Source organism: Hypoxylon trugodes (assembly GCF_022578975.1).
Source record: "Hypoxylon trugodes strain CBS 135444 unplaced genomic scaffold F4822scaffold_12, whole genome shotgun sequence".
NCBI lineage: Eukaryota > Fungi > Ascomycota > Sordariomycetes > Xylariales > Hypoxylaceae > Hypoxylon > Hypoxylon trugodes.
In genome coordinates this window covers 804,518-831,560 of record NW_026250027.1, presented here as the reverse complement: position 1 = coordinate 831,560, position 27,043 = coordinate 804,518, and the positions used below count along the sequence as shown (strand labels likewise).

At 46.7% G+C, this 27,043-nt stretch overlaps 9 protein-coding genes across 9 annotated transcripts; 5 read left to right on the top strand and 4 right to left on the bottom strand.

The window, feature by feature from the left end:
- The first annotated feature begins 3,771 nt into the window (after positions 1–3,771).
- F4822DRAFT_93817 (uncharacterized protein) lies at positions 3,772–5,087 on the top strand. Its single transcript, XM_051464189.1, has 2 exons — positions 3,772–4,345; positions 4,399–5,087. Exons 1-2 carry the CDS (start codon positions 3,979–3,981, stop codon positions 4,725–4,727), a joined length of 696 nt encoding a protein of 231 aa, XP_051308915.1. The 5' UTR covers positions 3,772–3,978; the 3' UTR covers positions 4,728–5,087.
- A 2,203-nt stretch (positions 5,088–7,290) lies between these two features.
- On the bottom strand, positions 7,291–8,249 carry F4822DRAFT_435069 (acyl-CoA N-acyltransferase; the record flags this gene model as incomplete). Its single annotated transcript, XM_051462118.1, has 4 exons — positions 7,291–7,544; positions 7,611–8,009; positions 8,072–8,088; positions 8,152–8,249. The coding sequence occupies 4 exons, from the start codon at positions 8,247–8,249 to the stop codon at positions 7,291–7,293; spliced, it is 768 nt and encodes a 255-aa protein (XP_051308914.1).
- Positions 8,250–8,602: 353 nt separating this feature from the next.
- F4822DRAFT_422263 (uncharacterized protein) lies at positions 8,603–12,553 on the bottom strand. Its single transcript, XM_051459877.1, has 2 exons — positions 12,371–12,553; positions 8,603–12,281 (listed from the first exon to the last, which is right to left on the bottom strand). The coding sequence occupies exon 2, from the start codon at positions 12,178–12,180 to the stop codon at positions 8,731–8,733; it is 3,450 nt and encodes a 1,149-aa protein (XP_051308913.1). The 5' UTR covers positions 12,181–12,281; positions 12,371–12,553; the 3' UTR covers positions 8,603–8,730.
- A 225-nt stretch (positions 12,554–12,778) lies between these two features.
- On the top strand, positions 12,779–15,030 carry F4822DRAFT_93688 (uncharacterized protein). The gene is made up of 3 exons (XM_051464186.1): positions 12,779–13,079; positions 13,127–14,266; positions 14,327–15,030. The coding sequence occupies exons 1-3, from the start codon at positions 12,889–12,891 to the stop codon at positions 14,844–14,846; spliced, it is 1,851 nt and encodes a 616-aa protein (XP_051308912.1). The 5' UTR covers positions 12,779–12,888; the 3' UTR covers positions 14,847–15,030.
- F4822DRAFT_93689 (Cupredoxin) lies at positions 15,031–16,714 on the top strand. The gene is made up of 3 exons (XM_051464187.1): positions 15,031–15,913; positions 15,968–16,057; positions 16,117–16,714. Exons 1-3 carry the CDS (start codon positions 15,215–15,217, stop codon positions 16,570–16,572), a joined length of 1,245 nt encoding a protein of 414 aa, XP_051308911.1. The 5' UTR covers positions 15,031–15,214; the 3' UTR covers positions 16,573–16,714.
- A 489-nt stretch (positions 16,715–17,203) lies between these two features.
- On the top strand, positions 17,204–17,755 carry F4822DRAFT_93734 (Cupredoxin). The gene is made up of 3 exons (XM_051464188.1): positions 17,204–17,245; positions 17,321–17,495; positions 17,557–17,755. Exons 2-3 carry the CDS (start codon positions 17,384–17,386, stop codon positions 17,670–17,672), a joined length of 228 nt encoding a protein of 75 aa, XP_051308910.1. The 5' UTR covers positions 17,204–17,245; positions 17,321–17,383; the 3' UTR covers positions 17,673–17,755.
- A 384-nt stretch (positions 17,756–18,139) lies between these two features.
- On the bottom strand, positions 18,140–20,370 carry F4822DRAFT_439128 (hsp70-like protein; the record flags this gene model as incomplete). The annotated part of the gene is made up of 4 exons (XM_051462598.1): positions 18,140–19,947; positions 20,004–20,069; positions 20,132–20,258; positions 20,344–20,370. The coding sequence occupies 4 exons, from the start codon at positions 20,368–20,370 to the stop codon at positions 18,140–18,142; spliced, it is 2,028 nt and encodes a 675-aa protein (XP_051308909.1).
- Positions 20,371–21,570: 1,200 nt separating this feature from the next.
- Positions 21,571–25,274, top strand: F4822DRAFT_422254 (uncharacterized protein). The gene is made up of 5 exons (XM_051459876.1): positions 21,571–22,182; positions 22,260–22,328; positions 22,415–23,843; positions 24,039–24,562; positions 24,623–25,274. The coding sequence occupies exons 1-5, from the start codon at positions 22,160–22,162 to the stop codon at positions 24,705–24,707; spliced, it is 2,130 nt and encodes a 709-aa protein (XP_051308908.1). The 5' UTR covers positions 21,571–22,159; the 3' UTR covers positions 24,708–25,274.
- Positions 25,275–26,951, bottom strand: F4822DRAFT_422250 (FAD dependent oxidoreductase). The gene is made up of 2 exons (XM_051459875.1): positions 26,750–26,951; positions 25,275–26,598 (listed from the first exon to the last, which is right to left on the bottom strand). Exons 1-2 carry the CDS (start codon positions 26,852–26,854, stop codon positions 25,441–25,443), a joined length of 1,263 nt encoding a protein of 420 aa, XP_051308907.1. The 5' UTR covers positions 26,855–26,951; the 3' UTR covers positions 25,275–25,440.
- Positions 26,952–27,043: the final 92 nt, after the last annotated feature.

Here is a 27,043-nt window from a genome sequence, read left to right as displayed (position 1 = left end):
GGGGAACCCCCCCCCCCCCCCCCCGCGTGACATGCGGCCGGGGCGGGGTTTTGGGATTAGGATTAGCCACAAAGTAGCCCCGGGGGGGGGCTGGGGGGGGGGGGGGCGCCCCCCCCCCCCCCCCCCCAGTCCCAGTCTTGTACCTACCACCTAGTACCTAGCACCTAACCAAGTCGTCTCAGAAGATGGACCCTTATTACCAGAAGTGGGACGGACGGGTTAGGTACTCCTTCTCTTGTTACTCGACGCTAGTCCACGTAGAGTATAACGTTATTGGACAATCGAACCTAGTACAGAAGTACACAGATGTATTGTATGCTGTAATCTGATTGAACGTACGTTATACCTACAGTCGTTGTCCTCGACATGAGTAAAAAGAGAAAACATCCATTTATGATTGACAAGTCGCATAAATAGATACATTCATACGTGTAGGTAGAACATGAATATACGTAATTAAACTTACTAGATTGGTTTTTATTCAAATGTCAAATAGGTATCCCAGCTCAGCCTACAAGACTAGGTATATCAACAAACACACGTACATGTCCTTCTCCATAATATTCTATTAACGTTCAGAATGTTTGGCTGATGGATTGTCTTGGTTTGGGACTTAAATAACAATACTTGATCCTCATTGGCCTATAGGTTTGACATTCAATATAAAGGAAGGTTTAGGAAAGGAAATAGAAGAAAGGGATGTCAATAATATAGTATTATAATTTCACTTTCTAGAATTTGAAGGATTGTATGAGTTGATGCGACTTACCTGAGTATCATAAGACCGTCATTTTAATCATTTTAACCAATTCGGTTTATCGGCTCGGTCTCCACATGAGCCTGTAACCCCTGGCTTTAGTTAAAGTGACTCGTTACGAGAATACTTAGGTAGGTACTTGGAAGACCTCAGCCCTGATTCAACTGTTCCATTGATTGAAAAGTTAAATTATTTAAGCTTCCAGCTGCATCAGACGAAGCCAAATCCGTCATTTTAACGTCGCCTCCTATTTTTATGAATGAGAGCAAATTAGAATAAAAAGGTTAGGGATGGCAGTCACATCAGAGTTTAGAATAATCTTATGAACCCCATCCCTCGTGGCGATATCCCAATCTGATCCGTCCTGCGTTAGCTGATTCCCTAACAAAATCGACTAACAAGAATGGCCTAATCATCCTATGTACACATCCTTTACCCCTTAGTCACATCCTCCTCCTACTCCTCCTTTCTCCTCAGCGGCTATAATAAAAGGTACGGACTCCCACCCGACAACTCAGCCAGTAACATGTCTAAGTAGGCTATGAGCCTAACAACATTTACATACAACACGATTCATGCGTTGCTCTCGGAAACATTATGCCTTCGTCTTAGTCTATTTTTCATATGCTAATTTGCAAACAACCAGTTTTGCATATGAACATTCACATTACATTGCTTACAGCCAACGCCAAAATTAAACCAACGTTACGCCATCTTCTATACATGTATATGTATAAGAGGTATACATACGATATGATACGTACAAGGAACGTGGTGGAATTCGTGCTACGTGCAAAGTCTTGGTACCTTGCTTAGAGGCGGTCTAGCCCAGTAGCAAATGATCGGCACTACAAAGAGCCCCATCAATGCCATTCTCCGCATACCATGGCATTCAGTGGCTTCGTTGGAATCTCTCCCAGCTGCACCAACCCGAGAAGAACACCTATTGCCATTATTCTGTCACACACGGTAGACCGATGGAACAATCGCAAGCTCCCAAAGCTCTCAGTAGCGTCTGCCGGCTTGGCCAAGTTAAGTAAAGCTCCAAAAAGCTCACCCTATACCCTCAACTTGAGATTCGAACGTCTTATTTCTCTATACGGATATACCTTGATTATTCTACTTGCAGTCAGGTTTTTCTTCTTCCTTGTTTGCTCGTTGTCGATCATTTGACATTGGATTTTCTTTAATTATTCTCCAGTGGCGGATTTTTCCGGTATCCTGCCAGTCTGCCCTGCCTGCGCAGCCACGCAATTGCAATCCCAGCGTTGATCTGATTTAACGGACAAGGGGGCCCCAGGACGAGTCAGGGCCGAATCAAGCGCGGTACCTAAAAGGGCCGCTAAAACGTGTTTCAAGTTGAACATGGTCTGCTCTCATTCAGCCACGAAACGATTCAGACAGATTACCCATTCAGATCGAATTCTTCGTACCTTTTCAAGGAATTAAATGGGTTTACCTTGCTGACATCACGCTACTTATTCGTCAGTCTTTCTAGAAGCACACGTAAGCGCGTGACTTACAGACGTGTCTAGACGATGCGGTATTAAGCTTCTTTTCCTTTTATTTCTAAGATTTTGATGTTCATTTACTAGTTTCCGACTATATTTCGTTATGAAACTGGAAAGCTTTCGGTCGATTTCCTCATATTCCCGTTGTAGTATCTGCCCGCGAGCTGGGGTATGGGGATTCTACCCCCTGAGCTGATCCCCACCAATCCCGAAAGTAACATGTTTGCCATGAAACCCATACACAATATTATATCTAAAGAGAAAAAAATTAAGACATCAGCAGTATTGAGTTTTATCATCACATAGTTCATCCAATCCTTTCTTACCCGAGTACCAATGGATCGCGTCAACCCAAAATTTCCATGCTAACATTGATCAAGGGTCCGTAAGGCCAACATATTACGCATGGGATGATTATGTATTATCAAGATTTTTAATTGATGAGATTAGCGGCGGATCGCTTACAACTCATCGCGCCGTTTCAAGATGTGGAATCCTGTATCGCCGCCCACTTAAGACTCCCAAACGACAATAAATCCAACCCTTGAAAGACATAACAGAGTCGCGCTTGTATCGAGCCCGCCTTACAGACTCTATTGAATCCATGAAGCTAAGAAGTCGGTGGTACTATCTAATGCCAGATCTAAACTACTCTTATGATGTTTAGCAGATTCGGGCAAATGTAGGTCGCAAATGTGATCTTGTATTACCCCTCCATCCAATGATACCCAAGTATTTAAATTGCTTTCGTGCAATTCAGTACATTTTAGAAGGCATCTTGATCACCAAGGACAATAGTACCCGCGTGCTCATTGTGGCCTACTCATGTTAATACCAATGCCCTGCCCACGAACATACCTCTTCGATCCTTCTTTGAACCTCATCCGGGTAGCATTCAAACCAGCGATAAGCTGCTCTCGCATACAGTCTACATGCCTAGGTGAGTGCCTGGAGCTAACTACGTCTTGTGCTAGACTGTGCAGGGCGGTACTCTAATTTCGTTCCTAACATGTCCTCCCAGTCATTTATTTTATGTTCCTTGAGCAGCGGCACATATGGCGATCTCGGGATTCTGCCTTTTATTAAAATAATGTTTTTGGATAATTTTCTGGCCATCTTGACACTGGGAGTTTGAATTATCCAGCTCGTCGTGTTGCCTTCAACTCGGTTGTTTTCGCATTCGATTAAAAAATCACGCTCGTTTCCATCGTATATTGTTAGGATTTCCGAGTCGGGCTGCGTCGCCTGCCATTTTTTGATCGATGTCAGATGACACTCTTTCGTATCGTTGTTTTCATAGGAGAAACGAAGCCGTCGGTTATCCTCACGGTTATCCTCTCGTGTTATTGTAAGCTTAATTGATGTCGGGGCTGGGGCCGCCATAGTAATGGGTTGACCCGTTGCCTTGTAAATTGGATCGTACTGTGGTGATGTCCTAGGAAATTCGCTAACTAGGTACCCGCTTTGCTTGCAGATTATATAGCTAGCTAGGTATATATAATCCAAGCCCTTCAGCTAGCCACATGCATCTCAATGTGGTAGGCGGGCCACAGCCTGCCTCGCATGGTGACATTCCCCCTCTTAAAAGAAAATACTAATTGTGCGCCTTCCTGGGGACTTAATGCTCTTAGAGCATTAGGTTATTCTAACAATTATCCCTATATATATCGACATTATAAAATATAGCTAGATACTGCTAAATTTACAAATATGGCTGACATTGCTCGAAACGCAGCGGAACAAAGGACTGGAATGGCTAGTTGCGAGTCGTGGAAAAAGGCATACATGCAACACCATGAAAATCTAGTTACACTTGTCTCGCCGAGATGGGCTATAGGAGACTTTATAATCCGGCTGGTATATAAAATGTATGGGAAAACACCATCGGTACCAGGCAGAGGATTGGGGTTTCGCGCTAGCTTCGCCGAAATGCAAAGGATATATATGAAAGCTCTACAGATCGACCTTATTGATATCGGTGTACAGCTGAGATTTGACCAGACGAGACAGAACACAGTGAATTGGGACGCCACGCGGGGGAGGTTAAATGATATGGAATCAAAGCTGAAGATGTACAGTATGTATCTACCCTGAGTAATAGGTAAAGCGTCGCTAAGAGATGGATTACAGTACAAGCTGTTCGCGACTACGAATACATGACTGATGCTACGCAAAAACGATACGATATGTTCATCGCCTCATCCGAGCGATACCAAGACGGCGTGCACCTGGTCGCCTCGATAGTCAAGGCCGAAAAAAGAATTAAAGATTTCAAAGAAATAGAACAGAAACATCCATTACCTACTGGTCCTTGGGAGAAAGACCCCCAAGACGGAGAACCCGTTCCTATCGGAGGGACTCGGAACGCCGGTGTCCAAAGTCTGTTGCGACGGGCGCTCATAGTGCGGATCGGTCTAGCATTACTAGGCTCCGCATTCTTGGTTGGACCAATATGGTAAAGAGGGACCTAATCTTTGACTTGGGGGCTTCAACGGTAGCTATAACAATCTTCGGGTTACTCCTTGCGCTCGTTGTCGATAAAGGAGACCAGGTCTTTGCGGGTACACTTGCTTATGCAGCTGTACTTATGGTATTTGTAGGGGTTATCATTCAGCAGGAACCGCCTAATTAGACAATACCTATATTCTTTCGTGGCGTTGTTACTACAAGTATCACGGCCTACTTGTCTATATTAGACGGACCCGGGGTGATGGTGCAATCGCTTCCAACCATTAGAATTTATTATTGCAAATTCATTTGAGAGGATCTTACTTTGGCAGCTTTTGATTGCTCTTTTTGTCCCAATGGCCGAGTACATGGAAGAAAATGCACAGGACCCCTGACCCCTTTCGTTTCAAAATATTCACCCCTACGGTCGACACATCCAGCTTGAATCGCCGATCAAATAGAGACAGGTTACCAAGCTTCAATTCAGGTTAGAAGCTAACCCCTGTAAATGTTTCTGCATACTGCTGTACTCCGTCGCCTATTCGAATGTTATATTACAGGGGTTACCGCCTCTGAGCTGGCAGTGAGCAACGCGTCTTCAAGCCACTGACTCAATAACTACCTTATTGTCTGCGTGGGGCACAGGTCTAATAATGCCCACAACCTATCTTCTTGGACGTGTTTCAAATGAAACAAATGCCCAATGAGCGGAGTTATAGCAGTTATAGCAGTTATAGCTGCTGAAAGTACCCCCGGATCAGCCACCGACATATGTGGCCAGCACTAAAGTCGGGGGTTTGAAAATACGCCGACGGGACGCACGGTTGGTGGGTAATGGGTACCCGATCTAGTATCTTACCTATAATCCCAGGGCTTATCGTCATTCATCATTTCATTTAACAGCAATGCCAAGTTATGTATGGAAGAGGTAGATGTCGCCATTAACCTGTTCGATATACCACTTAACAGTAGATCCCATAATCTTAGCAACGCTTCAAAACAAGATCACAAATGCGACGTGGCCAGCAATGCAGCCAGTAACGACATTTTTTTTCCGGAACCTGCGTACGAACCACTCCTGACCGCTTCAACCCCTGAATCTGCCGTTCAGCTGTCAGACCTGACGATCATACGGACTTCATCATGAGTCTCATCAACCCAATTGATTAAATGCATGAATATAAAGGGTTGCTTGCTTACTCACTACCGATGATGCCGACAATGCTTGTTAATATCTGGATATTTATTGACTTCTCCCTTACACAAGGCACGTTTCGCAATCGCATATAGAATCACATCCGAAAGCGGCAATTATTATAGTACTCGGCCATCGTGGTACTGGGTGTTTGGACGATACACTTCAGATTTTCAGCTTTCGCAGAGTCTTGCCTTATATTGAACATCGGACTTTGCCAGATGCGCATTTGCGTAGCTGTGTAACCTAAGGCTAGCAGATTCTGTCTTGAAACACCCTCGCTTGAACCACATCTATCTCCAGGCGCTGGCATCGTATTATAATGAGTCAAATATTCGCATGAAGCTAATGTTTGATCTTAAATGTAGCTACCCAGAAGCTGAAAAGCACATTATCGCCAAGCCTAGCCCAAGTATGAAGGACATCGCATATGACTCCTTACATCAACACAATAAGAACAGCTCCCAAACGTGTAACCACGGCAGTGTAACGCCTGCGGGCTTCCGTATGGTGGCGGATAGGGGTCTTGAACGAATGCCTCTAGGCGACGGGAGGATGCGAACGCCGGCTGGCGAGATATCATAGGCAACCTACTTGCGTCTTTCGCATGGCCAGGACGCAAGTAGGAAAGCGATAAATGAACAACAAATTCCCGAGAAGACGGTTAGCTGCTGTGCTTCTACCTGCTATAGTTGTTGGAGCAACTGCTGCGTTCGTACTACACACCAGTGCAGTACCGGAGGATTATGTTGTGGTGTACAGCGCATGCGTCTTTTCGTCCTCCTTACGTCTTCCAACGCCCTTCACCTTCTATTTCCTATTTTATCATAACAATGTCGCACATATATATGAATATGTACACAAGAACGGTTGCTAGCAGCTAGGATTAGGTTCTCTGCTCCTGCGGGTTTGCGTGCTTCTTGGCAAATTACACAGATTGTCGAAATTCTATCAATAATAAAGTGATTTCCTAGGAAGGTGACCGAGAATAGTTGCAGCGCAATATGATAGATGCTATTTTGGTGAGATAACACGGTTAGCTTGGAGAAAAGAGGGTATGTATTCGTTTTGCGCCGACAGTTACACACAAGATTCATAGACCAATGATACTCTATAATCTATTACAAAGCTCCAAATCTATCTAGAGGAAAGTGTATAGAAACAGGAACAGGTTATAGGATTCGTCTGTAATTCGGGGGAATGGTCTCTATTGAACGCATGTCATGCCTCGTACACGAAGTAGTTCTAATTCATTTTCTGTGTCACTTTAAACTACCAACCTTGCTTCCTCACAAGGGTAACCGAAACACGTTGAATCGATTCAGTTTACCCCGTTTCTTCTATCCCCTTACCATTTCGACCACTTCTATATTCTTATCTTAATTAGGACTCTTCGGTTCCCGTACCATAATAGTTAATAAAGCAGTTCCTTCCATACCAGCCCTCGTAATATCAAATTCCAAGTGATCAACCGGCTCAAAACCGAGACGACGGTATAGTGGCACAGCTAATGGTAACGCTTCCAGATAAGCAGAGACCTTTTCAGTGTCGGCGATGGTGAGGACACTGTTCGCGAGGGCCGCTCCGATACCTCGGCCGTGGTAGGCTGGATCCGTGCATATTACGGAAAGGACTGTTTTTTGTGAGCGATATGTACGCGAAAATAGTACCATGTAAAAATAGGGGATCATCCATATACCTAATTTCTCATCCGTATTCCACTTCTTCCCCATCGTCTTCAACGCCTCGAAAAACTCCTGGTATAGTGCCTCATCCGCACCCTTCGGGGCCTCTAGGATTGGTGGCGGCGCTTTATTCTCCTCTTTCTCCCTCCCCTCACTTTTTGCGGTTTGTTCTACAACTTTCCCTTCATTATCATATGTCACGAATCCGTGCTTCAACCCCTTCATAGACTTCGGCGGGTCCCACTTCGCGAACGCGACGGGTTTTCCCGTAGTTTCATCGACGACTTTGAATTGCTGCGTATTTGGATCTGCGAAGCGGCTACGGATGCGAGTAGTATGCCATGTCTGCATTACCTCGAGAGATGGCGACCACCAATACGTAAAGGGGGAACCGGCGGGGAAAGCCTTCGTAACTTGAATCGTTGTTAATATTTATGTGCACGTCATGACTGTATATATAGAGATAAAATGAAACGAGATAAGAAAGACTTACTACAATCTAATATTAGTAAACCCAAAACATAAAAATTATAAGATGCAGATACACAAACTCACCAAACATCCACCATACTCGGAACATCCCCCGGCGTACACCGGTATATCGCAAAACCTGGCGGGAGTAAACTCGTGGGGTGCGGAAACGGAAGCGTCATCTTGAACTGCGACTTGAAACCTCTTAAGTGAAATTGTAGGTTTTGGAGTTCTGGTTAATATGGGATGAGAACGCATTTATATAATTATTAATTTTATACCCTGTTGTATGATAATGGGCATCAAATACTGAAATAATTTGGTTGTTGGTGGCTGTTTTACACAGTCGCGCCTTTTAGTCAAGAGTCCGGGGGAAATTGACTAGATCGGAGGCCGTTCCATACTGGACTATAACTGGTAACTAGCTGGGGACCTAGTGGATCATGCCTATAACGTATCCCTGACATCCGTGGGGGATGCAGAAACTAACAGTGCAGGTAGTTAATATTGACATTTCCAAATTCATGGTACCTATGTAATTGATGAGTTGGTCATTCATATTTAATAGTCTAAGTGGTATTTGCAGGGGCATATATCCGATCTAGGTACCTAGTAGATAGTGTTACATGTATAACATCTGACAAGCGTCTCTGTACAAGGTGATCAGATTCCGAGTGTGCTGTCTTTTTCATTAGGTGCCAAATCAAGGTCATGCTCGTCCGCATCGGCCTCAGCATCCTTGAAGAAATCTTCTTCACCCAAAATTTGGTTCTCTAGATTCGAGTACACCCGTGACATAGACTTGATGGCTCGGACCACTTGTACGCAATGTCTTTCTATAGACCCCTTTTGTTTAGCCGCATCGGCGGAGAAAGGGGAAACCCGATCAAGCTCCATATAGCCTCGTGCGAGATGATATAGTGTGGTAGCGATCGGTCGAAGATGCCGGGGAGTGGATCCCATACGGCGCGCGTCAAGAGATAGATTGCCCTGGAGGGTCTCTCTGGCACGCGCTACGTACCAACCAGTCCAATTTGGCATAAGCATCTTTTCGCATGTCCTAAATGACTCTTCAAATTTCTTCATCTTGACAAGAACTTGAACGTAATAGTTCCAATTCTTGCTATCTATCTCGAATCCTGCCTCTCGAATCTCTCGTACTAGACTGATGAGACCGTTGGCATCTCCCTTGATTAATAGCATTTTCTGCATGACCGCTAGACCATCTGATAGGACATAACGGTATCTAGCTGAGACTTTCGGCGTATGCGGCAAACCCTCGGTGTAGTCGGCTGACTTACTCTCTTTCTTTGCAGTTTCAAAGAGGACGTTCCACGTCTCGCTAACCTCATCGTATTTCTTTTCGTAAAGATTCGCGAGCATGACAGAATTGAGCATTCTCACAGGTAGAACGTTATCCGATTCTTGTCGACCTTTAAAGAGATATACGTATAGATCGGCGAGCTCACGGGCTCGGAAAAAGTCTTTTAGTTGAGTCAACATTTCAACCATAGTACTAAAATGATATTTTTCAATGCCCTGTCCTAATAGCTCGCCCGCCGAACTGGGCCTAGGAAGCGGCGGTGATAGCCTTTTTAGTACGTTTCGATCTTCTAGGCCATATATATTGGTGAATGAACGGAACGCTTTGCCTACCCATTCCGTTGCGGTCGCACGCGATCGTAATTGTGGAGCAAATTTCTTCCATTGAGCAAGTGCCTGTGTCAGTCGGAATAGACTGTGAGATGATGTGGGGAACCCTTCATCTTGCATCAACTTGTGAAGGCGACGGACTGGTCCAGGCTCTCCAGTTATGAGTAAAGCACTCATGACGATGTGAAAATGCTCGGCGGTGGCTTCGAAAACTTTGTCCTTCAGTGCTACTGCAAGCAAGCTAAGAGCATGACTTGACTGCCGGCATAAGGCCAGGCCTCGGAGCAACTGTAAGTAAGTAAATGAGTCGTAAGGAACGCCCTTTTCGGCCATGACGTCGAGAATTCTATTGATGTTGCCAAGATCTCGACGAGTGGCATGGTACGATAGCAGGTTATTCCATATCCGAGTTTCGAAAATTCCTTTTTTAACTGCGTTAAGGCAGAGGTCCTCAGCTGCCTTTGGGTGGTCATTACGACAATACGCATCGATGAGGCTGCCAAATATGGCGCTGGATGCTGGTATCTGGTTGCGTCGACTTTGTCGATATATGTCGGTTGCGAGCCCTAAATCTCCTCTATCACCGGCCATTTGCATCATCGTCCCAAAACTATATGCGTCTGATTTCCCCACCGCAACAATCCCTTCAAAAACAGATATGGCGCCTTCATAGTCGCCGGCCTTCACATAGGCATTGAGGAGAATGTTCCAGCAGTAAGTGGTTGGTTCAATGCGAAATTTCCACCGTATATCGTCGAAAATGCGCTGCGCCTCTGCAAATTCACCTTGAACGGCATGAACCTGAAGTAAATGCGCAAATATGTCGTCAGCTTGAAATTGTGAAACATACGGGTTATCACGGTGTTGTTCCATAAGCCCGATCCAAAGCTCGTAGACTCTACCCACATCTCCTCGAGCTGCGTAGAATGACAAATGTTTCTGAAATGCTTTATGAGGAGGAATACCATGAAAATTATACCAATCATTCCATACCTCCTGAAGCCCGTCGTATTTTAGTGACATTGGTGCGCGCAGGCGTTTGTACGCCTGGAACATTTCATGAAGGACATCATGGCTGGGTCTGCTCCCTGGTAAGTCGCGATAGGCCGCATACACTTCAATCGCGAGATTTTGCTTGCCCCTGGAGGTGGTTCCGCACAGAAACTCTTCAAAGGCGTAGGAATCTTTCGTTAAATCGAGAAGAGGAATTACTAGATCGTCGGCACACGAGGGAAGCGCTCTTCGAACTAAAATCCTCTGGAGGGCATCAAGCGCTTCCCGACCAAGCTCCCCGCCCTCGGGATCTTCTAATTCCACTCGCTCACGCGTCTCGAATTCAAGAGCTTTTGTAGCCAGTCCAGGTACTAGAGCAACCTGTTTCAATTGCGATGTAATACCTGCGAAATCCCATCGTGCAGCCATAGCAGGGTAATGCTTCCATAACCTTTTTAACGATTCTGGTGTAGAAGATCGCAAGGCGCTAGCAAGTATCAAATCCAAGGCGTCGACTAGGAAAAGTTCATCGAGATAACCATACTCTAGCCCTTTAACAAATACCTCAAGCGCTCGTTCGACATTCTGTAGATTAATTTCGGCGGTAACACCCGCGACGAAAACTTGGTTCGTCCATTGGGACGAAGGCAACTTATGAAATAGCTCCGAGATCTTCCACGAATCGGAAATTCGACCACTTTGCGCAAGATAAACTAAAACTTGGTGTATGTGAACTGCTTGCGACGATTCATCCAACTCTGTATAATGATACCAGACATCTTCGGGGTCGTCACTGGTACTGTTTAGTAGAATTTTGAGCGTCACAGAATGGTGGCCATCCGTGGTCGAATGATTCGAGCCGTTGACGGTGGTATTGGACCCCCCCGGTATCTCGTGTATTTGTGTATCAACCGCCTTAGCAGGATCCTCTCTAACGGTATTCGATATCTTATCCGTTTCCTTCACATCGACATCTTCTAGATCCGTGGCGCCGGATCCACCGGTAGCATTGCTGCTACTATGTTTGTGTGACTTCTGGCCGCTAGCTACGTTGGTTGTTTTGTTGTCGGCTTGCTTTTTACGACGAGAGGATGAGGAGGCATATAGACAAGGCGAAGGCTTTTCGAAGCGCTGTCTATGAACGAGACTGTTAGAACAGCTAGATGATGCGAGATTGGTTCGAGTTAATCGACGTCCGAGCGCAATAGCCCCTCTTGGGTATAGGAAGTCGAGAAGGAATGTCGAAGCGTTTAGAGTCGAGCTTTGGGTCTGGTTAGAGGCCGAGCTAGGAATATCCAAGGTACCGTGCATTAAAGCTTGCCAAGTGGCGGTAAGCTCAAGACCAGCAGCGCCATGCTGCCAAAAGGTATTATGAAGCTGTCTCGTACTTCGTAAGGACTGTGTTGCGCCAGGAACTACTCGCTGGAAGCCGCAGGGTTCCAAACTGGCGGCTGTCTTCTCGAGCATCGGGGGAGTACGCCGTATACGACCACACCTCACATAACAATCGATGGTTCGAAACGGCGACGATTTGCCTGGTTATTCGAAGTTTCAAGACATGCTTTGAACTAGTAGCGAGATATGTGAGTATAAGTAAAAGCTTGTTGATCTTTCGGAATACTTGAAGAAGACGTGTGAATAATGGAGTACGACCTACTCGTAAAAGTTCTAAATCTAGGTAGTTCATATGTAATTAAGAAGGAGGTGATTTAGCAGAAATATATACACCATATTAACCTCCTTACGTTATGACGAGCGAGGCCCGTTGGGGGGACAATATCGTTTGCACTGTTCAAAGAGAGAAAAGACGGCGATGATGAATTGAAGCATAGATTTTCTCGGCGTTCTGGCGTATCTTAAGAAAAAAAAGCTATGGGTTCGCTAATCGGGACCCACCTATAGCCATAAGCATCAGGTTACCTAGGTATTTTAGTGGGATACTACCCAAACTATACCTATAAAGTGGGACATGAACAGCTGCTTCCTTACCAGGCCAGCCAGCCACAGGTGACAAAATTTAGTTAACCCCACGTTAATATTCCAAAACCCCACCACTAGTAACCATCTTTACTTTCTTCTCACCTTCCACTCTTCCACTCTTACGTCCTAACAACCAATTTAATCTCGCCATCGCCGCTTCAAGGCCTCGACTAGGCCACGATCAGCTGGAACACCATGGATATCACCAATTTCGTGGTTTCTGCGAGAAACCAGGCCCTCCTCTATGGAGATTATAACACCTACCACAAACAACTAGCCAAGAAGCTACACAACTGTCGAAAAAGGTTGAACATTGTGACTAGAAACCGGGGAAAGTTTAGCAAGAAAGAACCCATCTCAGCCGAGAAGCTGTCGGAAAACCATGAGTATGCGCATAGCCACCTACTAGAATCTTATAGCTGACCGAATCGAGGTATCTCCACCTCCAATTATTGACAGCCGAGCGAGCTTGGGCACATGCTATGCGCTTTAAAGCCGTCCACTCCGCCGATACCAAGGGTATTACAGGGAGAACCCGTTCCCACATTATATCGAGACTCGATAAAGGCGCACGCGCTGCCGAAACCCTTGTCAATGTCTTATCCGACGCCTCTACTAGTGGTGCTAGCGATACTGATATACTAGAGGCACGTGCATATGCTTCTATGTTACGAGGCGCCACTCAGTTTGAAAAACAAAGTTGGGAGCCATGCCTACGAAGTTACGCGACCGCACGTATTATATACACAGCGCTTTCTACATCCATGAGAGGGGATATTTTCAAGGACCTCCTGTCAGAGACTATCGACCCTTCTATTCGATATGCTGCCTATCAAAGCAAGGTTCCAAGGACTTTGGCGATACCAACAATCGCGAGAAAGGCGTTTCCTTCTTCCGACTCCGCTTTGGTCGAACAAATCAATAAACTAGCCCCAGACTTATTGAAGAAAAGTGATTCCGATGCGCAGAAAGGCCAAGTTGGTGCTCCGAATGCACCCCAGACTATTACATGGAGATCTAGAGAAGTCAAGATTGAAGATGCAGCGATCGCTCTTGCGCTGGCCTCGACTGATACAGCAACCGCACTCCTAGAAGAGAAACTAGCATCATCCGACGTTACATTGCCAAGAGAAATGGCTGCGGCGTACGACGAAGTACTTATAGCTAGTCAGGATGCAGCCGACGCTACCAAACATGCCATTGATGAACTAAAGGAAGAGGGCGTGTCACAGAATGATCCTCGAATACAGAGCTTACAAATAACGCGCACAGCGGTCAACTACCAAATGATCAGTTGGAGAATTGGTCGCAATCGAGTGTTAAGCGGAGAACACGATGGTGCCCTATTGGATTCAGCACCTACCACCACCCGAAAGTCCAAAAAGGACGCCACATCTCGAAAACCAAAGATAGAACCAACTGGAAGGAAAATTTCTCGACTCAAAGACAAAGTGGTGCTTTACGATTCTACATTGCAGAGCATTGATTCGATTAAGGAACTCCCCGGTGTCGCAGCGGATGAAGGGTTACTTGAACAGTTAGAAGCGACCGCCAAATATTTCCGTGCTCTCAAGTTAGTACCTATATTTCCTGCCTATACGCTCCTGTTCCATGCTTACTAACCTAATAATAGGTCCCTCTCTATTGCGCGGTCGCATTCCCTGACTGATCAATCACCTAATGCTTATGTTCTCACTAAACATGCATTTGATGAGTGCCAGCAATCTGCTGCATTGTTTTCAAAGCACGGTGCATCCTCCTCTGACTCCTCTCCCCGCAACATAGAAATTCGTCAAGCTGATATCCAATTCCTCCACAATCTTCTAAAAGGTGAGCTCCAACGAACTCGCGCCATTGTTCAAATAGACAGCCAGCGGCAAAAAGCGGCAGAAACTGTTCCTCCACACGGAGGATCTCCATTGGTTCAACGTTTATTTGAATACCCAGAAGGGGGTGCGAATTTGAATCATCTCGTGGACTTTCCACCCAAAATGGATGTTATCCCGGTCAAACCTTTATTCTTTGATGTCGCCTGGAACTACATTGATTACCCCGGAAAAGAACCTGTCGCCGCCACCACTCCTGAGCCCGAGCAAAAGACAAAACAACAGGCTCAGTCACAGAAGAAAGGATGGTTTGGCTTCGGAAGATAGTTGGTCCCTATCCGTCAACAATCTGCGATTACCTAGGTACATAAAATATACCAAAAATGAGAGGGTCACGAGAGACCCTAAAATTTTAACATTCATCTTATCTTGCGTATTCTCCTGTGAAAAGGGCTATTTCATTAAGGGGTATCTAGGTCAAGCTGTGATAGTATGTCTTACTAACCAAAAGGGCTCTGCGACAACTCATACCTAGTATTGGATTTCTCCCTGCCCCCCTTCCCCCCTTGTTATAACCCCTTAGGATTAGATAACTTTCAACAACTCCCCAAATCGGTAGTTACAGCCCATTCCATTTCATTTCACCATGGCTCAATATATCAGGTCGTCGTTCCTCAAGCAGCTCAAACGGGCTCATGATACCCAACGAGAGCAGTTTAGACTTGATATGGACATCAAAGGCACGGGCGAGCCTGAGCGATTTGCCTCTTTCTATTCAAGATGAACGACCACGAAGAACTATTCCTCTGCGGGCTTTCGTCACTTCGCTTCTATGCCTATTTGTTTTGGCACTAACATTGGGGGTGGGACTTGAGCTCGGATTTCCATGGTACAAGACCATCTTTGCGGCGCCGTCGGGTGACGATAGTGGTGATTACAGTGCATTCGAGGATCTTGAGTTTGTCCCGATAGATAAGCTCATTAATAAGGACGAGCTCGACCTCAATACCGACTTCGCTACATCAAATACACAAGGCCAGATCCGCGAGTATACCTTCAATATTACCCAAGCACTTGCGGCGCCAGACGGGTTCCGCAAACCCATGGTTCTCGTCAACGGACAATCCCCACGACCACTCATCGAAGCTAATATCGGCGACACGATCCGGGTGCATGTTAATAACTTCATGGCGAATAGTAGCACGGCAATCCATTGGCACGGAATAAACCAACAGGGGACACCGTGGATGGATGGTGTGGCGGGTGTATCTCAATGCGGCATACCGCCGGGAGAGAGCTTCACGTATGAGTTCCATGCGAGGGATCAAAGGGGCACGTTTTGGTGGCATGCGCATCGGGGAGTGCAGTATAGTGATGGGGCTTACGGAGCTATTGTGAGTACATTGTATATTTCAAGAGTGTGAGTGAAAGCTAATCAAGAGGTTAAGGTAATTCGTGATCCGGATGAAATGGTCCCGAAGATAGATGACGAGAAACTCATTTTCGTCGCGGATGTATATCATACATACGGATCTACTGTAGGATGACATTATTCAACGGTATATTCCAAGAGTATTCACTAACTACTACTATTCAGATACTAAAAAGCTACCTCAAACCAACCTCAAAATGGGCGCCCACCGAATCCGGCGTCGAGCCCCTCCCAGATAATATCCTCCTCAACGGCCAAAACACATACGACTGCTCCGTCACCTCCACCACCTTCCCACCTCCATCCAATTCCCCTTCCTCCTCGCCCCCATGCACAGACGGCCAACTCTCCACCACCCAAATCCGCCACAAACAAACAATTCGCCTCCGCCTAATAAACACATCATCATTCCTCTCCTACTGGTTCAGCATCGACAACCACACTTTGACAATCGTCGAACTCGACGGCGTTGAAATCGAACCTATAGTTGGGGCGCGGGGTGTCTATCTTAATCTTGGACAAACGAGTTTCCGTTATCATAACCGCGGATCAGACACCGGGACGGTATTACATGCGTGCTTCGGTGCCGCGGACGTGTTTTTTGCCTTATGCTACGTATGAGAGTAAGGGCTTGGAGGCTGGTGGGTATGCTGTTAGGGGGGTGTTGGAGTATCATGATCAAAATCGAGGTGATGAGCAAGGAGAAAAAGAAGATAATGATGTACGGAAATCGGATGAACCCATTGGGGTAGCGGGAAATACGTCGAATCCGTACGGTGTTGAGAATAATGGACTTAGAGGGGATGTGTGGGAGGGATGTGACGATATGCCTTTCGATATGCCGGTACCGATGCGCAAGCAACCTGCGGTCGAAGTGAGCGAGGCGAATACGCATCACATTGAGTATGCGTTTCGACAGGCGCAGGACGTCAATCGGATATTTGTTAATAAGGTAATTAAGCTTCTATCCCTCTCCTGGAGCGCATTTCCAACGCCGATAACTTAGCTAACACTAAGATATAGACATCATACTCACACCCAAAAGATAACGCTACGCTCTGGAAAGTACTCGAACAACAATTCACACCCGACAGAGCCAATTCATATAATAGCTGGGACTTCGGGCTCAACCAGCAAGTTCTACTAATCTCAGATGCTCAAAAAGGAGCACAAATAGTCATTAACTCGCTTGACGCGATGGAACACCCCTGGCACTTACAGTGAGTCTCCCCATTCCCTCATTTTTAAATATTTCCCTACCTCTCTTTCAAGCAAGTTGACTTCTTTAACAGTGGTATGTACATATAACTCGCCTATTCACTAAGGTTCAATATGATTTTCTGAGAGGTAATACTAACCACCCAACCAGGCCACACATTCCAAATCGTAGGCTGGGGCCAAGGTCGTTATGGCTTAGAATCTCGAAAACCCGATGCGCCGGGACACCGTCACCGTTCCGCCATTTAACCACGTCGTATTGCGCTTCGCTACTGATAACCCAGGAGTCTGGGCTCTGCATTGCCATGTCGCGTGGCATGTTGAAGGTGCGTTCAAACCTCTATCACTTTTTCGTCTCTTTTAATGACGCTTACTAATAATACATAGGCGGCATGTTCCTCTCCATAGCTGAACGGCCTTCCGACCTCGTCGAACTGGTCGACAAGATGGACTCAGACGTAAGACAGCAGAGCCGAAATTTCTGCGGCGCGGGTAGCTTTTGATAGTAGAGTCAAGGTTGAATCGCATTCATGACAGCACATAGAGTAGAATATCATTTGTACATAATAATAATCATTTAACAAAATATTTTCATTTAGACAATTGTCTTGAGAGGGGATGTCTTATTAATTTTTTTGGTTCCTTCATCATAACGGCTTTTATATACAATGCTCAAGCCAGAGCAAACCTTCCTATGCCATTCGTCACCGCATGATATATCTTCAAACATGCAGATAAAACGTATCCCCAAATCTCAGAACGCCGCTTCCGCCCGCAAATTCATGAGAAACATCACCTCAGAATCAGAGTATTCGTCGGAGTTATGTTGTGGCTGGGGAATAATGTAGAGCGGCAAATATGAGTACAGGGTAATGTACAGGTATAGGGAGCTGGCTCATATGATCCCCGCTTTTAGGGTAATTAGGTAGGGAGGGAGTAGAATCGAGAATTATCCTTTCGGTTAGGGTATTTAAGGCTTCTTGTCATCGTCGGGCTTGGATTCCGAAGAACCGGACTCGGAATTGCCGGATGACTCACCGGACTCAGAACGAGCCTTGTGCATCTTGTCGAAGAGGTTTAAGCTGGCCATCTGGAGCTCATCCGTCTTCTCCTTGATTTCCGCAGCAGTGGCAGTACCCTCACCAGACTGGCTCTTGCTGACGAATTCTCGGAGAGAAGTGATCTTCTCTCGAATACCATCAGCTTCAGTCTTGTCTAGTCGGTCGGCAAACTCATTGAGAGCCTTCTCGGTATCGTTTAGAACGCTGTCGGCACGGTTGGCAGACTCAATGGCAAGCTTGCGCTCCTTGTCCTGCTCAGCGTATTTCTCGGAGTCTTCAACCATCTGTTCAATTTCAGACTCGGAAAGACCGGAGCCGGAAGCAATGGTGATGGACTGGTCCTTGTTGGTACTCTTGTCCTTGGCGTGGACGTGGACAATAGAGTCGGCATCAATGTCAAAGGTGACCTCAACCTGAGGAACACCACGGTGTGCCGGTGGGATACCAACTAGCTGGAAGTTTCCTAGAAGCTTGTTGTCCTTAACGAGTTCACGCTCACCCTGGTAAACCTTGATCTCGACAGCAGTCTGGAAGTCGGCGGCAGTGGAGAAGACCTGGGACTTCTTGGTGGGGATAGTCGTGTTACGGTTAATCAATCGGGTGAAAACACCACCAAGGGTCTCAATACCGAGGGACAGAGGGGTGACATCCAAAAGCAAGAGATCCTTGACCTCACCAGACAGAACAGCACCTTGGATAGCAGCACCAATAGCGACAGCCTCGTCGGGGTTGACGGACTTGGCGGGTTCACGGCCGAAAATGCTCTTGACCGACTCGGAAACCTTAGGCATACGAGTCATACCACCAACAAGGATAACCTCTTGGATGTCCTTGGCTTGTAGGTTCGCATCCTTGAGCGCCTTGCGGACCGGCTCGATAGTCTTAGTGATCAGAGGGTCCATCATGCTCTCAAGTTGGGATCGAGTCATCTTGGTGTTGATGTGCTTGGGGCCTGAAGCATCGGCGGTGATGAAAGGAAGGCTGATGTCGGTTTGAAGAGAGGAAGAAAGCTCGATCTTGGCCTTCTCAGCGGCCTCGCGGATTCGCTGGATAGCCATGCGGTCATTAGATAGATCAATGCCAGAATCGCTCTTGAATTGTTGAACCAAGTGGCGAACCAGGCGGATATCGAAATCTTCACCACCCAAGTGAGTATCACCATTCGTCGACTTGACCTCGAAAACACCATTCTGGATTTCCAAAACCGAGATATCGAAAGTACCACCACCAAGATCGTAGACGGCAACTACTCGATCAGCTTCCTTCTCTAGACCATACGCGAGAGCGGCAGCGGTGGGCTCGTTAACAACACGGAGGACGTTGAGACCAGAAATTTGACCGGCGTCCTTGGTGGCTTGACGTTGAGAGTCGTTGAAGTAGGCGGGGACGGTGACAACAGCATTCTTAACTGGTTTGCTGAGGTAGGATTCAGCGGTCTCCTTCATTTTGTTCAGGACGAAACCACCAATTTGCGACGGCGAGTACTTCTGTCCTCGTGCCTCCACCCAAGCATCGCCATTGGAGTGTTGTACAATCTTGTAAGGGACTTCCTTGATATCTCTTTGGACCTCGGCATCGGTGAACTTTCGTCCAATTAACCGCTTGGTGGCGAAGAGAGTGTTCTCTGGGTTAACAACAGCCTGTCGCTTCGCAGCGACACCGACTAATCTTTCACCATCTTGAGCAAACGCTACTACGGACGGTGTTGTTCGGGCACCTGCGCCAGCGATAAGTATGTCGTCATGAGCAATTGCGCCAGCGGTATTTTCTTACCTTCTGAATTCTCAATGATCTTGGGAACCTTTCCTTCCATGATAGCAACAGCTGAGTTCGTCGTACCTATAGAAGATATATCAGTAAACCATACCCTGCGCACAATTGTAAAATTTTATCCCACTTACCGAGATCGATACCGATGACGGCACCTTGAACTTTGCCCTCCGTCGACTCATATCGAGCGAAGCTAGATCCTAAAGGTTTTCGTAGAGGTGCGGCCCATCGTGCAGCTGTGGGAGTTGCTCGTGGAAGCTGTTACAACAATCGGAAGTCAGTCACGCGGTACGATAACAATAAGACATGCCTCCGGTGGGCCGATTGTGGGATTGTAACTTACAGCTCTGGCAAAGCGGGAGGCCAGCATATTGAAGGGTGAGGAATGTGAACGGCGAACGTATAGACACCGAGGGAGGGAATATGTGTTGTGAAAGAAAAGGAAGGTGAGATAATGTACAGGTGACCCGGCGACGTTTTTATTATTATGTAGGTGTAAATGTGGGAGAAGGCAAATTGACGAAAGGCGGATACTATAAAATTTCTGCGGCGACCGAAGGAGGGAGAAAGATTTCTTAGAGCTTCCCGAAGGGCGGTCTAAGTCGGCAATATAGGGACCAATCATATTTGTCCTTGAAAATTTTGGGAAGGGGTGACGTCCACTAATCGCCGGTATGTACGGAATTATGTAATATTTGTAGTTTCGTACCTTTTACCGAGCAGCAGTAGCTCCAATTTACTCTCTCAAGTAGAGGAGCCGCGCTTAGGTAATATTCTAGAATTTCCAAGCTTTCCATTGGTAGATTGTTCTAGATACATTTGTACATAAGTACATGTAGATTCGTCACTAATAAGTACCTCTATACATGTATATTTAGCGTAGCAGGATGATCAATGTAAAAAAGAAGAATTCAATATCAAATTGACAATGGCAGACAATAACTGTATTCCGATGAGATAGTATTCTACTTCTTTGGTTGGAGATATGCACATTTCGAAAATTGCAATGATGTAAGTACTTTGTAAATCTTCGAGGTTTGACGTTACGTCCGTTCAACAGCGAGCCGGGTAATTACCAGTAGAAATGGCATCACCGCAAGTCCAAGTTAGGTATTATGTAGCTTTGACTAAAACGGGACGTGCGATATCTAATCGGCCTAAAACAGTGATTATTTGCAGCTTAAGGGTACATTTGGATAGGAACGTATTTTAAGTTAGTGATTGTACTACGCTGACTGCGGCAGCGGGTTTTGATGTGCGGATGTATCACTCAGATTCTTAAGTGCACACTTAATGCTTAATACCTCAGGAACATTGAACATTAAACAGCATGCACGGAAATTGAAGGTGAAGGCGAGGGTGAAGCGGAAGGAAGTACATACCTAGGTACCCACTAAATGAGCAGAGGTACCGACGCCGTAGATTCAAATGGATGTTTCTTGGTGCAACAGCAGCGGCGGACAAGGTGTGTGTACAGGGCGGTTACAGGGTGTAGGGATGTATACCCATACTAAGGTGGTTGCCCCGTAGGTAAAGTTAGTTTGGTTTAGTTTGGCTCTTTTTGGTTGTCGGCTGCTATTGCTGTTGCTGCGAATCTGAACGTCATCTGAGGAGGGAGCCTTCCTTAAGGGAAAAACTACTTTCAAACTACTTTTCGATACTTCTTGGGTGACTTTGTCTCCAGCTATTTTTCTTCATTGTCCGGAAGAACACAAAAAAAAAAAGACGATCAATAAATAATACAATACAATAAATCTGTTCTGACAACCTTCTCACTCCACCTGGAACTTTATAAGAACAACGGGTTCCGAGCCAACTTACATTACATCCGTGATTTTAAAACCTATCTGATAATTCTACAAACAAAATTCAACATCCCGACATTCCGCTCCGTCGTTTAAGTGAGGATGCTGATATTTTTGCCTTAATTTTCCTCACCTCCATCAACCTTCGCTACCTATTTTGCCGTTGCTGAAGTAATTGTCACCTTACTCTTGTGTTTTTTACTTCAGCTTCCTGAACCTCTTTCGATTACCACCGCGACCGATAAAAACAACCTACGATCGGCGCATCTCTCGACGTGTCGCTTGACTCTACTTCAACGCGCTTCCTATGATTGATGCGACTTGATTGCGGTTTCGATATCCGCCACCGGCATTATGCCTTCGCATGAAGAGGCCAGGTAATTATTCCCTTGTTGCGCGCGTATCTTCGTTGTATACGTTAAAACCCTGCCGGCTGACAATGATATTCTATTAGTATCTGGCCTTCTGATAACTTACTCCTTAAAGAAGGTCGGAAGCATTATCGTAGCAGCGTCTCGCCAATGTGAGTATCACAACCTATCTATCTACTACCTTACCAATTTATCCATCCATCCCGTGTAATAGCTAACCACCCTTTCCCGGTTCTAGCCACTGGCAGCTTCGATCGTTACTTAGTGCCGAGCGACAAAATATCCTTTATTTCCCCGCCGGTGTCAACAATACCCATATCCAGCGACTCGATACTTCTACGCGAGAGTGCGAGACGATCAAAGTTATTAGCTTCCATCCTCGTTGTTTAGTTGCTAGCAAGGGTTGGATTTGTTGCGGTGGCGAAAATGGAGAAGTTGTCGTCATGCGCGAGTCGGGGAGTAACGATACGAGTACTCAAGCCCAGGCCGATAACTTAAGTAGGGACTTCCGTTCAAGATTAAATTCGATGGAGGCCTCTACTCTAGCAGAAGGTGGTACATCACAAATACAGCGGGATATGCTTTCTGTCGTGGAACGATTAAACGGCCCCAACAACAAGACGTGGTCTGCCACGAGTACCAAAGCTGGAAATGAACGCGTCAATTGTATAACGATCTGGCATCCAACTAAGGGTATGTCGGCGCCTGGGCAGTATGACGTACCGGTAGGTATTGTCGCAAATAACGACAAGACTATTGCGATCGTGGATCTCACATATCCTGACTATCAGAGGGATGTAATCGAGTACCCCGACTGTGTGAATCGTGGTGTCATCTCTCCTGATGGGTTATTACTAGTTGCTATCTGCGATGACCCTTATCTTTACATACACAGGCGAATACCGCACACTTCGCAGTTCCTAGGGGAGACCTTTAAGTGGTCCAAGTTGCCGAGAATACGACTCAAAGGTCAATGGAACAAAGATACCACAGATTGCCGGGGAAGTTTTGCAGCCTGTTTCTCCCCCTCTGGGAAGTATCTAGCCGTTGGGACGCAGTACGGAACGATTTCCATATTCGATGCTGTCGCTCTCAGAAATCCTGATTCAGACCCCTTGATTACTTACTTCGATTCTGATCGGGCACCGAGTGAATGTGGCGCCGTTAGAGATATGGCCTTTTCACCAGGGCCTCACGATCTTTTAGCATGGTCGGAGCATCGTGGCCGAATTGGGATAGCAGATGCGAGAACTAACTTCATGCGACGACAAATCATCTCGTTACATGATAGTCATAATATGTTCGATCACTTCTCACTAAACGATGGCAGCACGATCGATCCTCGCCTACTCGACCCGCGCAGCGAACGAGACCCGGAATCCGACCGTAATATGGAGGGTGACCGCGCTGAAAGGCCGCTACTTTCACTGCTAGATCGTTGGGGGCGACTGATGTCCGACCGATCGCGACCGAATCCAGAACCATCCACTACCACGCGATACAATCAGCCTTACAGTCCGGACGAAATGCAAGTATTAAATGCTCTTCAGAGCACTCGTCAGCAACGAGAGACGCATGATCGTGACCAACCCGAACCACGGCTCCCTGAGCATCGGCATCAACGAGGTCCTGAGAGGTGGAGGTCTCCCCCGGGCTGGGCGGAACGTGTAAGTATCCATGTTCCCCAGGATGAATCCCCGGGTCAATTTGAAACCGATGTGCATTTGGAAATGCTGGAATTAATCGTAGACGGCGTCGTCGAGAGGATGTTTTCAAGAGATCAGCGAGATACACCAACTTCTCCTAGCCCGGGCCCTCTTGATTACACAACAGATACAGATCGTGCTAACTTGGACGCCCAGCATGCAACCATGACGCGTATTATCGAACGTGAACGTATGCGTGAGAGTCGCGACCAACATCGTTTGGGTATCAGTCAGACGCCCCCGGAACAAGACCGCGAGAGGGTCCCCGGTACTGGACGAGAACAACGGCGGAGAAGCGCGTCAATAATGTATACATTGGCACAAAATGCAGACAATATCTCACAGATGATGGCCAACCGGGCTTCAGGTCAAGCCGGTGAAAGCAATGATGGGCCGACGGCAACAGCAACTTCGCAGGGGCGGGCTTCTTCTCCATGGTTTTCCGGGCGAATGGGCGGATGGGCAGACATAGAAAGCTCAGCTATGATGTATGGGAGCGAGGGCGGTACCCGAGATGACTCTCGAGCCGAGTCCAGCAGAGTCCGCCGAGGCATTCCAGTGATTGCTGATGTGTGGACCAACGACTCCCTCTTCAGTAGAATTAGGACGGGTAGTCGAGAGCACCAGCAGAACCCAGACGACACTGCGGGTCTAGCATGGAGTGAGGATGGCCAAGTATTGTAAGTTCATACTCAGACCCTGCAAACCGAATATGTGTAGCTGACCAAGGATTTTCATAGATATGTTGCCGCGGAAGATGGCATATATGAGTTGCCGGTCAATATGCATGGTAGAAAGGTCTTCCCGGACATTTCGCTCCGTTGATCACCAATAGTTGCCAGCCGCCTTTACATAGGCTTTGATTGGTACATTGTTTGTAAATGAACTCAGGACCTCAGGATGGCGTTTGGGGCGTTTCTGATCATACGAGCATAAGGGGTAGTACAGGCGTTATATTTCCCCCGGCTTTGGACGCGATGATTTCTTGTTTTCGGTTTGTTCTGTTCTATTTTCTTCTATCCCGAGCAAGGTGGCAGTGGTATTTTTTCCCAATTTTTCCCATTTGAGGGCGGGAGTAGATTTTATTCCTCGCCTCAGCCGCCCCCACAAAAAGTCATTTCTCTATTGGAGTTTTTTTCGCGAGGGAGAGAGGGAAAATGGACGGGCATCCATTAAGCCTTAAGAGTCTCACTCAGGCTCTTTTTTTGCCCTTCCATTTGTAACACTTGAGACCCCCAAATGTATGTATTGTACATAGTGAGTGGTAGTATCCCGCCACCGTAATCCGTTGAGTCACATTGACCCGACTCACTGGATACAAGGCGTATCCCAACCATCATTTCTGAGGCATCTTATTATTGAGGTTGTATTGGTCGCGTGCGCTGTATTATAATGGTTTCATATGCAGTGATATATTCTATACCCAGTATCCAAATCGCTACTTCGCTATTCGTTACATAGTATCATTAGCCAGATTAAGAAATAACATGTAGTTACATTTGTGGATATCAAGCCATCTACCAAATCATAACCCATTAATCTCACCATGCTACCAGTCCTATTGTAAAGGAGGCGAGCCTTCTACCTTCCCACTCGCATAAAATATATCCCTTACCAAATCACCAATAGCCAAACTACTCGTCAACCCGGGGCTTTCAATGCCTAACAAGTTCACCCATCCCTCGTATCCGTCTTCTTTCCTTATATAAAAATCTACGAATCCTCTCGCACTTGCGGGCCGTAACTTTGGCCGTATCCCGGCGTAATCCGGGGCTAAAGCCGTGGTGTCAATTTCTGGTAGGTATTTCTTAATTTCGGTGATTGCATCAGGAAGACGGGATGCATTGATAGATAGTTGGTCCGGGGAGTCCACCCACTCAACGTCCGGCCCGAAACGCATCCGTCCCGATAGATCGAGCGTGAGATGTGTGCCTAGACCACCAGCACCCGGGGCTGCAACGGGGTATATAAGTCGTCGCACCTTAGGTTTAGACGAGGCATAACTGAAGTAATTCCCCTTAGCATAGTATAGCTTAGTCCGTCTCTCCGGTGGGACAATCATATTATGCACCTCCGCAGCACCAAGACCCGCACTGTTAATTATCGTCTCCGTCGTAATATCAGATTCCGTATTCGTCTGCGCATCGAGTACTCGTAAACGCCAACCCCCACTTCCAGGCAGACTTCCAGATGTCGAATTCAAAGGCTCGATCCCCACAACCGTAGAATTCAACACCGCGAACCCACCCTCCTCCTCAAAATGACCATGCAGCGTCGCCATCAACGAATGTGAATCCACAATCCCGGTCTCGGGGCTCTCAAGCACACCCGAATCCGCCGTAACACAAGGTTCCTCCCGTCTAGCTTCTTCCTTCCCAACCCACCTCGTCGGCACCCCAATCTCATCCTTACAAGTCCTATGAATACGCTCCAGCGTCTCCCTCTGCGCATCATCCTGCGCAACCACCCATTTCCCCACCTTAGCATAAGGAACTTTATATTCTTCACAGAATTTGTATAAAGCCTGGCGTCCAGATATACAAAGACGGGTTTTGAGAGAATCGGATCCGTAGTACAGGCCCGCGTGTATGACTTCGCTGTTCCGCGATGATGTCTCGGTCCCGATTTGTGTGTGCCGCTCTAGAAGGAGCGTGGAGCTGGTGCGTTGGGAGAGGGCGCGGGATATGGCGAGACCGACTACGCCGCCGCCTATTACCTAGGTAGATAGGGAGACTGTGAGTGGTCAAGATCTGGTTATATGTTTTTGTGGTATATTATATATAAATATGTAAGATTAGGACTATATATATCATAGGGATTATATGCAGCCGGGGCAATCACGCAACCAGACGGGTGTAGCGACTTACCACATGAGTGAAATCCGCTCTAGCAGGCGCCGTACTAGAGAAAGAGCGCGTTAAGCTCGCCAAGTTCTCCGGTCGGAATTGGCGCCGAGCCGTTCTTGCCAACATATTCTCTAACAATTTAAAGATTTCAGAAAGGAAATTAAGGAGGCGAACCCCATTACTTTATACGTAGCAATGAGGTTACGGAGGATGATATCATTAGGTGTCCCGGGTCCGGATCGGAGTCCCTTATCGATTGTCGGCTTGCCCCGCCATATAATTCTTTAGCGATTCATTTTCGTACGACCCTGGATC